Consider the following 17,500-nt stretch of genomic DNA (forward strand, 5'->3'; position numbering starts at 1 on the left):
CCTTTCTCCTATAGCCTGCTCCTTTTCTCCTGTGGCCTGCTCCCTTTCTCCTATAGCCTGCTCCTTTTCTCCTGTGGCCTGCTCCCTTTCTCCTATAGCCTGCTCCTTTTCTCCTGTGGCCTGCTCCCTTTCTCCTATAGCCTGCTCCCTTTCTCCTATAGCCTGCTCCCTTTCTCCTGTGGCCTGCTCCCTTTCTCCTATAGCCTGCTCCTTTTCTCCTGTGGCGTGCTCCCTTTCTCCTATAGCCTGCTCCCTTTCTCCTATAGCCTGCTCCCTTTCTCCTATAGCCTGCTCCCTTTCTCCTGTGGCCTGCTCCCTTTCTCCTATAGCCTGCTCCTTTTCTCCTGTGGCCTGCTCCCTTTCTCCTATAGCCTGCTCCTTTTCTCCTATAGCCTGCTCCCTTTCTCCTATAGCCTGCTCCCTTTCTCCTGTGGCCTGCTCCCTTTCTCCTATAGCCTGCTCCCTTTCTCCTGTGGCGTGCTCCCTTTCTCCTATAGCCTGCTCCCTTTCTCCTATAGCCTGCTCCCTTTCTCCTGTGGCCTGCTCCCTTTCTCCTATAGCCTGCTCCTTTTCTCCTGTGGCCTGCTCCCTTTCTCCTATAGCCTGCTCCTTTTCTCCTATAGCCTGCTCCTTTTCTCCTATAGGATGCTCCCTTTCTCCTGTGGCCTGCTCCTTTTCCCCTATAGCCTGCTCCTTTTCTCCTGTGGCCTGCTCCTTTTCTCCTATAGCCTGCTCCCTTTCTCCTGTGGCCTGCTCCCTTTCTCCTATAGCCTGCTCCTTTTCTCCTGTGGCCTGCTCCCTTTCTCCTATAGCCTGCTCCTTTTCTCCTATAGCCTGCTCCTTTTCTCCTATAGGATGCTCCTTTTCTCCTGTGGCCTGCTCCCTTTCTCCTATAGCCTGCTCCTTTTCTCCTATAGCCTGCTCCTTTTCTCCTATAGGATGCTATATAAGAATCGCTTATACACTGCTAAAAAATAAATAAATAAATTAGCATTCCTGTATTAAAGTGACATAAGATGATGTGTTTCTGTTCATTTCTAACAAATAATTAAAACAATACATCGATACAAAATACCTAACCCCCAACTGCTCCCCGGGCGCCGTGGATAGGGCTGCCCATTGCTCCGGGCAAGTGTGTGCTCACTACGTCCTAGTGTGTGTGTGTGTGTGTGTGTATGTGTGTGTGTTCACTAGTGTGTATGTGGTGCTTCACTGCATGAATAGGTTAAGTGTGGAGGTGAAATTTACCCGTTGTGGGACTAATAAGGGTCACTTAATCTTATAGAATCATTTTTGATAATTAACTCTTCTTACCACTAGATAGTGACTTCATAGTGCAGCTCGCAGAGCAGCAGTGCCCTCATCTTTGCTCACTTACAGGCAAGATAAGCTCATTATTAAATGTAGCGTCATCACACACTCATAGCTGATTGATAACAACCCTGATGGCAGTTTTTAACCATAAAGAGTCATTGATTCTTTATTATTGATTGCTGACTCATGATGGTTGGTTTCACTTTCCATGACTGGCACCAGCCACCCCTTGGCTGCGCCTCTGCTCTAAATATTGTCCCCGAGCTCTGACATACTGACCTTTCTCCCAAAATACTCCCACAGTGTGTTACAGTAACTGAGGAGGCAAATGGAGTAGTTAGAGAATGGGCAGTGCTCCCTCGGTGGCGTTACCGCAGGCTCTGTATGTTTATGTGGAGAGCTTTGAATGCTGGGTGTCTGACTGCCAGCCTCCTCAGGGCTGTTCCACAGACAAGACAGAGAGGGCCAGAGGATCTGAGGCACAGCTACATGAGATTTATGTCCATTTCTGCAGGCCGTGTTTGTTTTAGTTGGGCAGCGCCTTTCTTCCCTCACAACTCAGTGAAGCTCTGACCTATTCAGGCCTCTCAGTACCCAGTGTTTATCTCTCTGTGTGGCTTTTGGGACGTTATTCTGCTCTCAACAAGGAAAAGGGCAAATTTCCCCACAAAAACCTGCAACTTTTATTTAAAAAAGGAAAGAAAAGTCCAAATGTGATGTCCATTAATTGCATTTGTCTTATTTGCTTAAATTTGACCCTGAATTTAATTTTATTTTTTGGTCCCATTTGAAAGCATCACATTTCTATACAGCTGTATTTCAGTAAGATTCAGTAAAGTTTTATTTTCATCAAACCTCGACATGAAAATCCCATGATTCATCACTGACATCAAAGCAAGAGTCTGCATGTTCCAATTAATGAGTGTGTATATATCGTATATATCATATATATATACAGTCAATGAGGGTATGTGTTTTTTATATATATATATATATATATATATATATATATATGATAAGATGAGATGCATTTATTGTCATTACACAGTGTACAACTGTACATATATATATATATATATATATATATATATATATATATATATGAAGTCAATAAGTGTATATATCATATTTATCATATATACAGTCAAATATACAGTGCTTCAACTCTTCCATGGTAGTAGCCTCTTGCTCTCGGTCATACAGCTTGTGGATTCTTGTTTCCAAGGAGAGAGAGACAGAGAGAGACAGAGAGAGACAGAGAGAGACAGAGAGAGACAGAGAGAGAGACAGAGAGAGAGAGAGCGAAAGAGTGAGAGAGACAGAGAAAGAGCGAGAGAGACAGAGAGAGACAGAGAGAGAGCGAGAGAAAGAGAGAGAGCGCAAGCGAGAGACAGAGCGAGAGAGACAGAGAGAGAGCGAGAGAAAGAGAGAGAGCGCAAGCGAGAGAGTGTGTGAGCGAGAGAGACAGAGAAAGAGAGAGAGAGCGAGTGTGAGAGACAGAGAAAGAGAGAGAGAGAGAGAGAGTGAGCGAGCGAGACAGAGAAAGAGGGAGAGAGCGCGAGCGAGAGAGAGAGAGACAGAGAGAGAGCGCGAGCGAGAGAGACAAAGAGAGAGAGAGAGAGAGAGAGAGAGCGCGAGTGCGAGTGAATGTCTATTAGCGGTGCCCATGGCAAGGCTGTACATTTAATCAGATCAGCCGTGCGTCTGCCAGTCTTGCCAAGGTGCTGTTTGGCATGCGTGCGGTCTGATATGATTAGCGTGGCGACTAACTGCTCAGATCACTCAGAAGCAGAGTGAGTAACGCTCTGTGCTTTGGCTCAGAGCCAGCACACCTTACGTCATCCCTCCCTACGATGCCGTACAGGTGTGGCTGTTTACTGACTCTTCAGATTTCTCTGAGGAGACATTACAGTACTGAAGGCGGGGGACTGCATCTGTCCTTTACTATCAGGGAATCTTAGTGTGCGTTGCCATAATATCCTATAACGGAATATGAGAAGGCACGGCATGTTCTGTCGTACAGCCTGTAATCTGCATTGCCTCCAGTTGATTGTCGAGCTGTGTTTTGAGTGCAGACAGCAGGAGGTGATCTGTGGTTTTCCTTCCTCCTAATCCAGTGTTTTTTATTCTTATTTTTAGTAGATTTACGCGCTTCAGTGTTCCAGTCACGGTGTTCCTCATACTGTACATCTCTATTCACCCTCTGTCAAAAACGCTCCGCTTCCCGATGTGCTCCGATTGGTCAGCTCACCCAACCTGTTCTGACTGGTCAACCTCCAGAGCAGTTCTGCGCCTCCAGGTTCCGCCCGTCTTGCAGTCTGCAGACCCTTTTCTCCTGAGCGGCTGTAAATGCCGCTGTGGCTGTTTCTCCAGCAATTCTGCTGTATCAGTTCGGTCCAGAGTCGGTCTTGAAAGTCCAGTCAGCGTCCTCTCCACGCAGCTACAGCACTGAACGCTCTCTGCTGTGAGCTGTGCGAGGGCCTGCCAGTAGTAAGGACTGTGTTACGAGATGATGTCATCTTGTAACAAAGGAAAAGGGCTAGAATTCCAACGAGGCGTTTCAGGCAGCTGAGAAAAGTGGGAGAGAGTTTGTCCCTCTGGAATTGAGCTTTGGGACTTTGCAGACTGTTTACATGCATAGTGAGTTACATGAAGCACATAAAGAAATACAGAAAAGCATAATAGATTAAGAGACACTTATTAGTCCCACAACGGGGAAATTTCACCTCCGCATTTAACCCAACTGTGCACACTAGTGAGCACACAGACACTAGGGGGCAGTGAGCACACTTGCTCAGAGCGGCGGGCAGCCCAATCCGCAGCGCCCGGGGAGCAGTTGGGGGTTAGGTGTCTTGCTCAGGGACACCTCAGTCATGTGCTGTCGGCTCTGGGGATCGAACCGGCGACCTTCCGGTCACGAGGCTGGATCCCTAACCTCCAGCCCACGACTGCCCCTAATAGATCCCATTTAGATAATGCAGTTCATTAGAAGGAGTGCACAGAGTGGACAACGTGTTTTACTTTTAAAAGGGTGTGTGGGTGGGTGGGTGTGTGTGTGTGTGTGTGTGTGTGTGTGTGTGTGTGTGTGTGTGTGTGTGTGTGTGTGTGTGTGTCAGTCAGTTTCTCACTCACTGAACTACTGAACTTCCGCATTTGATTTATGGGAGATACTCAGTAATTCATAAGTTACTGAATAACTCATAGTAGTCACTGAAGAATTTATAGCACATACTGAATAATTCACATTGGTTACTAATAATTTATAATAGTTGTGTGTTTCCAGTGTAGAGGTGTTGAAGGCTTTGCGACGTGATGCAATACTACATTCGAATGCTTGCTGTTAGTCCACTGTCTTAGGATGCAGTAAGCCTAGAAATATGCGTTACCATAAAGGAAATTGTATCATTGTCACTTTTGGGTGTGAATTTGATGATATTAAATATTATCCATGGTTATCAAAGATCAATATGCCCTTCGGCTCTCGGTGAATGTGAGCTGTCCGATGGTGGCTGGAGTTCCTGGCTGTTCCTAAATAGGGAAGTGATCATGAAGTGAGGCAGTGCTGACTGCACGCTTGTCTGGCATCAAACTCCGTCTCCCATGATGCTTAGCTCTGCAGCAGAGCCACCTCAAGCTTCTGGTCCTACTGCAGAGAAATTGAGACACACAGCAGCCACACCCACACAGAAGTGTCACGTAGGATGAAAATAGCTGCTCCTCATGAGGCTCTTCACACATATATACTAACACATGCACTCGCTTTCACACCTCGCGCACTCTCACTGTACCGCTTCGGCAGGCGTCAGCGCTCCCATGCAACACCCTTTAAATGATGCTGAAATTCAGAAAGATTGGTGGAATTGTCCTTTAAGGCTAGTCTTGGGATACACTCGGACATTTTCGCCTCCGAAAGTCATTTTTTGGTCGGCATCAAGGTCGAATCTGCGTCGGCCAAACCTGATTTGTCTGAAGGCCGACAAAATGAGAGTCGGTACGGACGTATGCAAAAGTTTTGGCACCCCTGGTCAGATTAAATGTTTTGTTGCTTTTCTGAGTAAAGTAATTGAACGCGCCCTGAACAGAGAACTTACTTAAATATGATGCAAATTATAACACATTATACTAGAAGTTAGTCCTGAAATGTAAAGGGTGCCGTAACATTTACACAGGCCACGTGTTATGTTTTGTTTTCTTTCCCCAAATACGTTCAATAACCAGTAACTGTGCGTTCAGAAGTGCGTGTGCGCTGTAGAGGACATTAACATATCTCTAAAACAGCAGGGGCCCAAAGCCTGTGCATAACAACTGTGTGAAAAATCAAATTTACGTTTTTTTACTTTTATTTCAAATGTAGTTCAGACATAATTAACGGGACAAGACTCTGGCTGCTGTTCTCAGCTATGCGGCTTCGTGTTTGTACTTTTTGGTCATTGTTCTGGCTCATTTTTCATTTATAAGGCCAGTGTGGCGCCTCATGTTGATGCTGCGTGTCTGTCGTCTCCTTTAGGCCATAGGAAACGCAAAGACCACCAGAAATGACAACAGCAGTCGCTTTGGGAAGTACATTGAGATCGGCTTCGATAAGAAGTATCATATCATTGGGGCGAACATGAGGACGTACCTGCTGGAGAAGTCTCGAGTTGTGTTTCAGGTGAGTCTCACGCACCACCCACGTCCGAGAGCACACGTTCTCCGTTTCGCCCTGCAGCCCTTGCTGGAGTTTTGAAAAGTTGGTGGAACTGCCCTTAAACTGAATCGGTGTTTGTTTTCCGTAGAGTTTGACCTTAATAATCCCAGCTGTTAGTGTAAGTGATTTGGTTCTCCGGTGGTTGAGTCCAGGTGAAGTGAGGTTAGTGGAATTGTGCCTTAAGCTCATCAGGAATGGGGATAATGGAGTTAAGCATGTCGGCCCAGCCTTATATAACCACACACACGCGCTGTTGTTGTGGGGGAATTCCAGCACTCGTCGGGTGTGTGCGGTGTGAAAAAACGGCTCGGCCGTTAGATGAGGAGGATGAAAAGCTGAGAATTAGTAGAAAAGTTGGGATCCACCTTCCTTCCTATGGAGCGTGATGCTGCAGAAGGCTGTTCGTGCCGGATGGTCAGATAGTACGTTTGACTTCACTCAATTCAGGGTCTCGTTTATAGACGTGCCCACGGTAAAAGAACGGGGCAATTTGGCAAATGAGAAGCTGGAGTGCTTATAAACACACCAGCCCATTCGTCTCAGAATTATCGATGTTTGTCTTAAATCTCTCTCTTTGTCGTTTCGTTCGATACCAGTTGGGCGAGACTGTTGTCTGCGTTGCTGTGTGACCAGCAGTCTGAGCACAAATCTTCAGGGTTAAAGGCTGAATTAGCAGTTTTATATTAACTCCAGCGTTTGTTTAAACTGTTAGAGCGATCAGCAGAACTTTATTTCACTGATAGAAAATAAAATAGTTCTGCTGTGGAGCCGGAATAGGACAGTAAGAGCCGCACGCAGCTCCGGAAACACATGCCGCCGACCGCTGCCCTGGGAATGTGTGAAATTAAAACTGACGTGTTCTGGAAATCCATGGACAGTGTGTTGTCAGTGTGTGGTGAGAAGCGCTGGGGCAGCAGATGTCGTGATGTGATGTGTGAGATGTGAATTGCAGGAGAGTTTTTGCTGCTTTTCTGTTAGTTTCAGTCTCAAGATCTCTGCATACAGAAGCCCACAGACCAGAAACTCGCCTCTCGCTGAGAATATAGACCGGCTCTGGTCATCTCCGCTTCCTTTTCCTTGGTTTTCTCAGTCGGACAGAAGCAAATCATTGATTAACTCAAGCTCAGCGTTGGCAGTGGGCTGATGCATCTAAACCTTTCAGACGGTGATGTAGACCGAAACCTTCCTGGTTTGCTTTTGTACCCTCTGCTAAGCCTCCAGCAGTCAAACGTGTGTCTTTTCCCCCACTGAGTCTGTTCCATCCTCTTTTACTTCTCTCTTTCTTGATCTCTTCATCTTTTCCTGCTCCTTCTCCCTCCAGGCGGACGAGGAGAGGAATTATCATGTCTTCTACCAGCTCTGTGCCTCCTCCCATGTCCCAGAGTTCAAGGCCCTGAAGCTCGGTGAGTCCAGCACTGCAGCATGTACAAAACTTCTCATTCACCTCTGCGAAAAAAAGACGTCCTTATTAGACGAGTCCTGCCGTCTTCCACTCAGACTGGGGGCCAAAGAGAGCACCTCTCAGAATAGATATGAAAAGTGATGAGGCTGGTGTAACATTATTAATAAGCGTAAAAAATGACTTCACTCTGTTTATGATGTTCCCTGTCCCTCGTCTCAGTCATGGTTTCGGTGGAGGGGGGCAGAACTGCAGGGGTTGGGCCAAGTGTGTGATGATGTAGGCGTCCAGTTAGCACCATGCTAATTGGTGGGGTATACGCTTCCAGTCTTTGTTAGGCAAACCAAAACATGTCTTGGATAAGATGATGCTTTATTGATAAGTTGATGCTTTATTGATATTTGAGGGGAGTTTTTAAATTGACTGGGGGGAAAAAAACAAATCTTTCCAGTTCAGCGCCATCCCATAATAACTCATATAAACTTCCATACACGACTGAAATGTACATAAAAGGATAAGATGATTTTTGCTTATGTGTGTTTTCTTGAGCGTGAACTGGCATGTTAACGCCGTTAAATAAGAAATATCTAAAATATATATACACATACATACAGAACTGCGGGAAAGCTTTAGGGCATCTAATCAAATGTTTAACCAGTTGACCTCAGCAGTGAGTTTATCACAATATACATTAGAATAAAGTCGTATTCATAATTCAAATAAACAGAAAAACAATAAACAGGAACAAGAATTTCTCGGGTCCATATTTTTCCTGGACACCTTCACAGCCGCCACAGAGACTCGTTAATATCATCAATTACATCATGAGCTCAATTTACTGAGCACTGATTGGTCAAACCAGGAGCTGCTTTATAACTACATATAATACTGGACTTCCTCGAGGAGAGGCTTGGAGATGGGGAAACACACACACCAACATCCAGAAAATCACTGTTTATTATTTATTTATACATATAATCATTACTAATTAATATTCTATACATTTAGTTTATTCAAATATTAACACTTTTCTCAGCAAATAAACACAAACTACACAAATAAACAGATTTTGACTTGCACAGTGCTGTGTGTGTGTGTGTGTGTGTGTGTGTGTGTGTGTGTGTGTATATATATATATATAATGTATGTATGTATGTATGTAAAACATCTATAATTGCATAGTCACAAATAATTAAGAAAAAAAATATCATGCTAATAAAATAAGGTGACATTAGCATGACTACCTTATGCCACCATAATAAACTCCTAACAAGGTAATAATTTGAATGTGGGTCACATTCTGGTGCACTTATGTAAGAGTGCTTGGTCACTATCATCACCTGGAATAGTAAATCATTTCTTAAATGGGAATTCCACTGAGTTTACAAAACTTCTGCATAGCTTCTTTACAGTGATGCTGATGGGAACCAGGCGTCGCCATGACTACAACACAGATATAGACACTTTATTTACCATCCAGAACCACCAGAGAACCCACACGAGTCTTCTGGGTTTATATGGAACGTTGAATACAGAAAAAAATGAGGTCAATCAGATTTTTCTATCTTTGGGACTACTTTGCTTTACAACACCTTTCTTGTATAGAATAGAATTTACAACTATTTGTCTTGGTGTTTTGCACACTGTGAAATTAGACCGCCGCATTTAACCCACCCGTGCAGTGAAACACCACACACACTAGGGGGCAGTGAGCACACTTGCCCGGAGCAGTGGGCAGCCCTATCCACGACGCCCTGGGAGCAGTTGAGGGTTAGGTGTCTTACTCAAGGGCACTTCAGTCATGGACTGTCGGTGCTGGGGATCGAACCGGCAACCTTCCGGCCCACGACTGCCCCCTGTATGGTGGACTGTATGATTCCACCATGAATTAAAATCAGTGTGTTTTAGCCCAAATACTTTGTCACAAAACTACTGTCAAGCTGTCTCATCTGTCAGGCCGTGTAATCACAGACATTTCATGTAATAACTTTCTGTGACGGCGGTGAAATTTTGAAAATTGGTGGAGTTCCCCTTCAGGTTTCCTTGCTTTTTTACCACAGTCAGAGTAGAGCGTCCTGGAGTACCATTAACCATAAAAACCATAAAACTGGTACCTGCACTGCTACTGAAAGGTACAGGTCCAGCTTTGTGGTACAGGACCTTTGGCAAAACACCCAGTGAGAGTGCTGTTAATATTAGTTATTTGTTAATATCTATCAGGTTAATATTTGACAGACCCAATCTGAAGTCAGCAAAGCTCCTCCTTCCTGTTTAAACGCCTTGCTGTGGGGTCTCTGCAGGGTCTGTTTGGCGGGAGTGCTAAACATAAGTCCTTTCCATTCCTGCTGAGTGCGTTCGATTGAGGTTACAGTTAATATTGACAGACTGATCACGACAGGTTTGTGCGGGTCACTGCTCTGTGTGTGATTAGATGAGTTGAGTGGTGTTGAGCTCAGCGTGGAGACCGAGAACAGACACTTTCCCTACGGAGAGACTCACACGTTCACCTGTACTCCAGCACAAACACCAGGCCCGGCACCAGAGGGGTCAGTTAGCAGAGAACCATCATGCCCGTAGTCATGTGGGCATAGTGACACACGCTGCGTATCACTATGACTTAGAGTCCCTCTCTCTTACAAACACTCGCACACTGTTGGCTCAGCGCTCTCCTGGATCGCCTGCCAGCTCAGCTGACTTCCTGCCCAACTGACGCCCCATTAATGGGGGTGGTGTGCGTGTGGGGGCACGTGTGCGTGCCACAGCGCCACTCAATCAGGCTCCTGTTGCCAAGCAACAGGCCACCTCTCCTTTAATCTCTGAAGATGCTTTTGTATTAGAGATTCTGGACTGGACTCATTTGTGTAATGGAACTATGCGCAGTGTGTTCTCGTGAATATCAAAGCGAGACAGATTCATTCATTTACTCATTACCTGCTTCCAGCCAGTTAAGTTTATTAGCAGCGCTGAGAGCAGAACAAGTGAAGCAGCTCAAAGTGCTCTGCTTACAGGCACCGAGGAGATACTGGCGATGAGCTCACAGTAGAAAGATTGTTTACAGTTATTCCGTGAACAAGGACAATGTCCGTCTTACTGCATCAGTTTGATGAAAAAATCATGCCTCCACAATCTTTGGTTGCTGTGAATGTATCTGTATTGGAGCTACAATGCTAATGCAGCTAAAACGTAAACACATCCGTTAGTCTAAGCTGGTTTATGCTGGTCCAGTGCTGGTTGGGTTTGGGTTCAGCCGGTCACCCCAGCACGGACAGGCTGGTTGACCCAGCATAGCGGCATCACGACACGACCTGTGCTGGTTTTGGTGTTGATCTGCCTTCATTGCTGCTGGCCAGCAGACCAGCGTTCAAAACACATGTGCTGGTTTTGTTGGCGTCCAGCCGCTGTGGTCAGTGCTGGGTTTTCTAGCAGGTGATGGTCTTGCTATTGCAGTTTCTGACACTGTATGAAAGAAATGATTTTTGGCTCAGTGGTAATTGGTGTGTGTAAGCCTCATAGATCCAGTGCAAGACTGTAGAACTAAACTTCAGACTCCACACGTCTTGGTTAATCAAGTCAAATCGCACTTATTGTCACGTCACATTGACACAATTGTGAAGGTGAGTTAAAATCTTATGGAGGGGTATGTAGCCCCTTTGTAGTGCTAAATACTAAATAATGAAAAACAAATATGAATAAAAATTAGAGTCTAGGGTAGTTAAATGAGATGCAGGGGACAGTGTGTGTGTGTGTGTGTGTGTGTGTGTGTGTATATGTATATATATATATAATATATTCCAGGTTATACCAGACATGGATAGATACAATCAAGATATCCTCCTTTTTCTTTGTTTTTAAACCCCAGGCAGCGCTGATGTTTTCCACTACACCAAGCAGGGCCGGAACCCGGTGATTGATGGCGTGGACGACGCAAAAGAAATGTCCACCACCAGGAACGCTTTCACACTACTGGGTAAGACCTGCTGTGGTGTGGGATTGTTTTGGTGTAGATGTCAAACTGTCGTGAATCTTGTAGGACTGCACGATTCTTAATGTGATCTATTGACCTATCAGCTACTGCCAGTTAATCAGTTAATGCAACTATTATCCCTTCGTCGATTCTACTCTCTTTGCCAGCACTAGTCATTCCATCTGTCCAGCAAAACATACGATAGAAGCCGTATCGCCCCCTATGCTTCCTGTAGTGTATTACAGTCTGTCAGAGTGACTGTGTGGATCATATGAACATTATAGAGCTTTTTAAATGAAACAGTAGAAGCCGTATCGCCCCCTACGCTTCCTGTAGTGTATTACAGTCTGTCAGAGCGACTGTGTGGATCATATGAACATTATAGAGCTTTTTAAATGAAACAGTAGAAGCCGTATCGCCCCCTACGCTTCCTGTAGTGTATTACAGTCTGTCAGAGCGACTGTGTGGATCATATGAACATTATAGAGCTTTTTAAATGAAACAGTAGAAGCCGTATCGCCCCCTACGCTTCCTGTAGTGTATTACAGTCTGTCAGAGCGACTGTGTGGATCATATGAACATTATAGAGCTTTTTAAATGAAACAGTAGAAGCCGTATCGCCCCCTACGCTTCCTGTAGTGTATTACAGTCTGTCAGAGTGACTGTGGATCATATGAACTTTATAGAGCTTTTTAAATGAAACAGTAGAAGCCGTATCGCCCCCTACGCTTCCTGTAGTGTATTACAGTCTGTCAGAGCGACTGTGTGGATCATATGAACATTATAGAGCTTTTTAAATGAAACAGTAGAAGCCGTATCGCCCCCTACGCTTCCTGTAGTGTATTACAGTCTGTCAGAGCGACTGTGTGGATCATATGAACATTATAGAGCTTTTTAAATGAAACAGTAGAAGCCGTATCGTCCCCTACGCTTCCTGTAGTGTATTACAGGCTGTCAGAGCGACTGTGTGGATCATATGAACATTATAGAGCTTTTTAAATGAAACAGTAGAAGCCGTATCGCCCCCTACGCTTCCTGTAGTGTATTACAGTCTGTCAGAGTGACTGTGTGGATCATATGAACATTATAGAGCTTTTTAAATGAAACAGTAGAAGCCGTATCGCCCCCTACGCTTCCTGTAGTGTATTACAGTCTGTCAGAGCGACTGTGTGGATCATATGAACATTATAGAGCTTTTTAAATGAAACAGTAGAAGCCGTATCGCCCCCTACGCTTCCTGTAGTGTATTACAGTCTGTCAGAGCGACTGTGTGGATCATATGAACATTATAGAGCTTTTTAAATGAAACAGTAGAAGCCGTATCGCCCCCTACGCTTCCTGTAGTGTATTACAGTCTGTCAGAGCGACTGTGTGGATCATATGAACATTATAGAGCTTTTTAAATGAAACAGTAGAAGCCGTATCGCCCCCTACGCTTCCTGTAGTGTATTACAGTCTGTCAGAGCGACTGTGTGGATCATATGAACATTATAGAGCTTTTTAAATGAAGCAGTAGAAGCCGTATCGCCCCCTACGCTTCCTGTAGTGTATTACAGTCTGTCAGAGCGACTGTGTGGATCATATGAACATTATAGAGCTTTTTAAATGAAACAGTAGAAGCCGTATCGCCCCCTACGCTTCCTGTAGTGTATTACAGTCTGTCAGAGCGACTGTGTGGATCATATGAACATTATAGAGCTTTTTAAATGAAACAGTAGAAGCCGTATCGCCCCCTACGCTTCCTGTAGTGTATTACAGTCTGTCAGAGCGACTGTGTGGATCATATGAACATTATAGAGCTTTTTAAATGAAACAGTAGAAGCCGTATCGCCCCCTACGCTTCCTGTAGTGTATTACAGTCTGTCAGAGCGACTGTGTGGATCATATGAACATTATAGAGCTTTTTAAATGAAACAGTAGAAGCCGTATCGCCCCCTACGCTTCCTGTAGTGTATTACAGTCTGTCAGAGTGACTGTGGATCATATGAACTTTATAGAGCTTTTTAAATGAAACAGTAGAAGCCGTATCGCCCCCTACGCTTCCTGTAGTGTATTACAGTCTGTCAGAGTGACTGTGTGGATCATATGAACATTATAGAGCTTTTTAAATGAAACAGTAGAAGCCGTATCGCCCCCTACGCTTCCTGTAGTGTATTACAGTCTGTCAGAGCGACTGTGTGGATCATATGAACATTATAGAGCTTTTTAAATGAAACAGTAGAAGCCATATCGTCCCCTACGCTTCCTGTAGTGTATTACAGGCTGTCAGAGCGACTGTGTGGATCATATGAACATTATAGAGCTTTTTAAATGAAACAGTAGAAGCCGTATCGCCCCCTACGCTTCCTGTAGTGTATTACAGTCTGTCAGAGTGACTGTGTGGATCATATGAACATTATAGAGCTTTTTAAATGAAACAGTAGAAGCCGTATCGCCCCCTACGCTTCCTGTAGTGTATTACAGTCTGTCAGAGCGACTGTGTGGATCATATGAACATTATAGAGCTTTTTAAATGAAACAGTAGAAGCCGTATCGCCCCCTACGCTTCCTGTAGTGTATTACAGTCTGTCAGAGCGACTGTGTGGATCATATGAACATTATAGAGCTTTTTAAATGAAACAGTAGAAGCCGTATCGCCCCCTACGCTTCCTGTAGTGTATTACAGTCTGTCAGAGCGACTGTGTGGATCATATGAACATTATAGAGCTTTTTAAATGAAACAGTAGAAGCCGTATCGCCCCCTACGCTTCCTGTAGTGTATTACAGTCTGTCAGAGCGACTGTGTGGATCATATGAACATTATAGAGCTTTTTAAATGAAGCAGTAGAAGCCGTATCGCCCCCTACGCTTCCTGTAGTGTATTACAGTCTGTCAGAGCGACTGTGTGGATCATATGAACATTATAGAGCTTTTTAAATGAAACAGTAGAAGCCGTATCGCCCCCTACGCTTCCTGTAGTGTATTACAGTCTGTCAGAGCGACTGTGTGGATCATATGAACATTATAGAGCTTTTTAAATGAAACAGTAGAAGCCGTATCGCCCCCTACGCTTCCTGTAGTGTATTACAGTCTGTCAGAGCGACTGTGTGGATCATATGAACATTATAGAGCTTTTTAAATGAAACAGTAGAAGCCGTATCGCCCCCTACGCTTCCTGTAGTGTATTACAGTCTGTCAGAGCGACTGTGTGAAGTTTAAGTAAACAATATGTTGCCAGTGAAAGTTCAGATCAACAGTTTTGTGTAAGCGCTGCTGTTTGTTTGTCAGTAATTGTTGCTCTTCTGTCTGCTGTACTCTGCCCGGAGCGTTTTGGTGTGGAAAGTGTTTGTGATAATTGTGATATTGTTCTCTGCAGGTATTAATGAGTCATATCAGATGGGGCTGTTCCAGGTGCTGGCGGCCATCCTGCACCTCGGCAACGTGGACGTGAAGGACAGAGACGCTGACAGCAGCATCATACCGGTAAACAGTCCAAACAATGACATCACATGCTAGGTTAAAACTGGGAAGAGGTTTTTATTAATATAAACGGAATTTTACAAAGTTACCTTTCAAGTTCAGTTATCATTCCAAGTTCCAAGTTGGATTTAACATCGTTTTTAGGTCCAAATGCAAGAAAAATATGTAGAAAAATGTAAATAATCATTCTTCTCAAATTCTTGACTTTTCATCAAATCCAAATCATAATAAATTCTCTTCTTTTCCGCTTACAAACACAAATGGATTCGAATATCGGAAGCTTTCCACACAATTTCTCTGTTTGTTTAAGTGAGTTATGAGTCAGAAATAATTCTAAGAGTTAAGTATATCAGTGGCTGTAGCTCTAGATCAGGGGTCGGCAACACGTGGCTCCAGATCCACATGAGGCACTTTTACTGTCGTGGCTCCACAGCTGAATCAGATCAGTAGGTAATAATAAAATAATCCTCCTCTACAGTAAAATAAAGCTCTGCTGATCCTTCAACCCAGTTTAACAGTAAATGGTCTTAAACGCTGGAGTTAATGTAGAACTGCTGATTCACCCTTTAACCCTGAAGATCAGCGCAGACGGCTGGTCACCATAGCAACGCAGGCAACAGTCTCGCTTAGCATTTAGAATCAGTCCAGCTGGTTTCCTGATACGTTTAATCTGGTCATTCGGCAGCTTCTTGTTCAGATTTGTCCGTTCCACCTTAAATGGTGCAGCAGTTACATTCTGGCGCCCCAGGCACCATTTAAGGTGGAACGGAAAAATCTCAACAAGAAGCTGGAGACTAAGAAGCGACTTCAGCCTCGTAAAAAGTCAACCGTTGAGACATTTTAAAAGAAACTATTCCGGCTTTGAGGAAAAGTTTCCTGTCAGAGATGCGAGAAAATTTAGCTTTAGGCTGCATTTTCATTTATATTGCATTTTTTTTAGCCTGTACTAGAACAATAGCACATACAGAGACACATTTACAGCCAAGATGGACATTAAATGTGCCTCCCAAGGTGGTTTGATTTCTATAAAAAGGATGAAATGCCGACTGCAGCTCAAGTCATTTCCAGGAATCTTCATCTGCTTTATTGTTGATGCTATTAGTGTCCAGTTTGATTGGTTCTGTGTCTGTTTTCCCCTCCCCTCCTCTTCTCTGTAGCCCAATAACAGCCACCTCATGGTGTTCTGTGAGCTGATGGGCGTGGCCTATCAGGATATGTCCCACTGGCTGTGCCATAAGAAGCTGAAGACGGCGGCGGAGACCTACATCAAACCTATCCCCAAACTGCAGGCCATCAACGCCCGGGACGCTCTCGCCAAGCACATCTACGCCAAACTCTTCAACTGGATCGTCGACCACGTCAACAAAGCGCTGCACTCCACCGTCAAACAGCACTCCTTCATCGGCGTGCTGGACATTTACGGGTGTGTGCTTTATTACAGGAAAACATTGCGGCTAAACTGTTTTTGTAGATGCTCATTACTGTAGTATTGAAATGACACTGGCTTATCGTAATGGATATAAAACTATTGTTAACTAAAATGTCACGTTTTCCAGGTTTGAAACCTTCGAGATCAATAGCTTTGAGCAGTTCTGTATCAATTACGCCAACGAGAAGTTACAGCAGCAGTTTAACATGGTTGGTTTCTTTTAGATTAACCAGTTCCTTCATTCATCCATTTAATCGCACGTTTGTTTATTGATCAGCACCTTTAAGTAGCTGAATAATTTGAATAACATCTCTCTTTTCTCTTTTTCCACTCTTTTTTTTTTCTTTTCGTTTGTCTTCTCCTCTTCGGTTTCTGTTTTCGTTTTATTTCGCTCCTCTCTTCTCCTCCTCTGACCTCTGCAGCACGTGTTTAAGCTGGAGCAGGAGGAGTATATGAAGGAGCAGATTCCGTGGACTTTGATTGATTTCTATGATAATCAGCCCTGCATTAACCTGATCGAGGCGAAGATGGGCGTCCTGGACCTGTTAGATGAGGAGTGCAAGGTCTGATCCACTCGCAGGCCAAATGATTAGCTGGGACAAAATTAGCTCTTTATTATTTAGTGATTAGTATTCAGTTCGTCAGCTACTGAACTATTTTGCTTTTTTTTTTTCCTCTTGATTTGCTGCACCTGTCGTAGAAGCCGTATCGCCCCCTACGCTTCCTGTAGTGTATTACAGTCTGTCAGAGCGACTGTGTGGATCATATGAACATTATAGAGCTTTTTAAATGAAACAGTAGAAGCCGTATCGCCCCCTACGCTTCCTGTAGTGTATTACAGTCTGTCAGAGCGACTGTGTGGATCATATGAACATTATAGAGCTTTTTAAATGAAAGAGTAGAAGCCGTATCGCCCCCTACGCTTCCTGTAGTGCATTACAGTCTGTCAGAGCGACTGTGTGGATCATATGAACATTATAGAGCTTTTTAAATGAAACAGTAGAAGCCGTATCGCCCCCTACGCTTCCTGTAGTGTATTACAGTCTGTCAGAGCGACTGTGTGGATCATATGAACATTATAGAGCTTTTTAAATGAAACAGTAGAAGCCGTATCGCCCCCTACGCTTCCTGTAGTGTATTACAGTCTGTCAGAGCGACTGTGTGGATCATATGAACATTATAGATCTTTTTAAATGAAACAGTAGAAGCCGTATCACCCCCTACGCTTCCTGTAGTGTATTACAGTCT

The 17,500-nt window shown here is 44.3% G+C and overlaps 1 protein-coding gene across 5 annotated transcripts in view; it reads left to right on the forward strand.

The window, feature by feature from the left end:
- Positions 1-17,500, forward strand: part of myo5aa (myosin VAa) — a 109,802-nt gene that overhangs the window by 41,251 nt on the left and 51,051 nt on the right. For all 5 annotated transcript variants that reach the window (XM_037539730.1, XM_037539728.1, XM_037539731.1 and 2 more), the window contains exons 6-12: positions 5,822-5,965; positions 7,323-7,404; positions 11,260-11,367; positions 14,720-14,826; positions 15,981-16,246; positions 16,380-16,461; positions 16,675-16,815. In XM_037539730.1, the coding sequence (XP_037395627.1) occupies positions 5,822-5,965; positions 7,323-7,404; positions 11,260-11,367; positions 14,720-14,826; positions 15,981-16,246; positions 16,380-16,461; positions 16,675-16,815 (930 nt within the window). The remainder of the gene's footprint in view (positions 1-5,821; positions 5,966-7,322; positions 7,405-11,259; positions 11,368-14,719; positions 14,827-15,980; positions 16,247-16,379; positions 16,462-16,674; positions 16,816-17,500) is intronic.

Source organism: Pygocentrus nattereri, chromosome 7, assembly GCF_015220715.1.
Source record: "Pygocentrus nattereri isolate fPygNat1 chromosome 7, fPygNat1.pri, whole genome shotgun sequence".
NCBI lineage: Eukaryota > Metazoa > Chordata > Actinopteri > Characiformes > Serrasalmidae > Pygocentrus > Pygocentrus nattereri.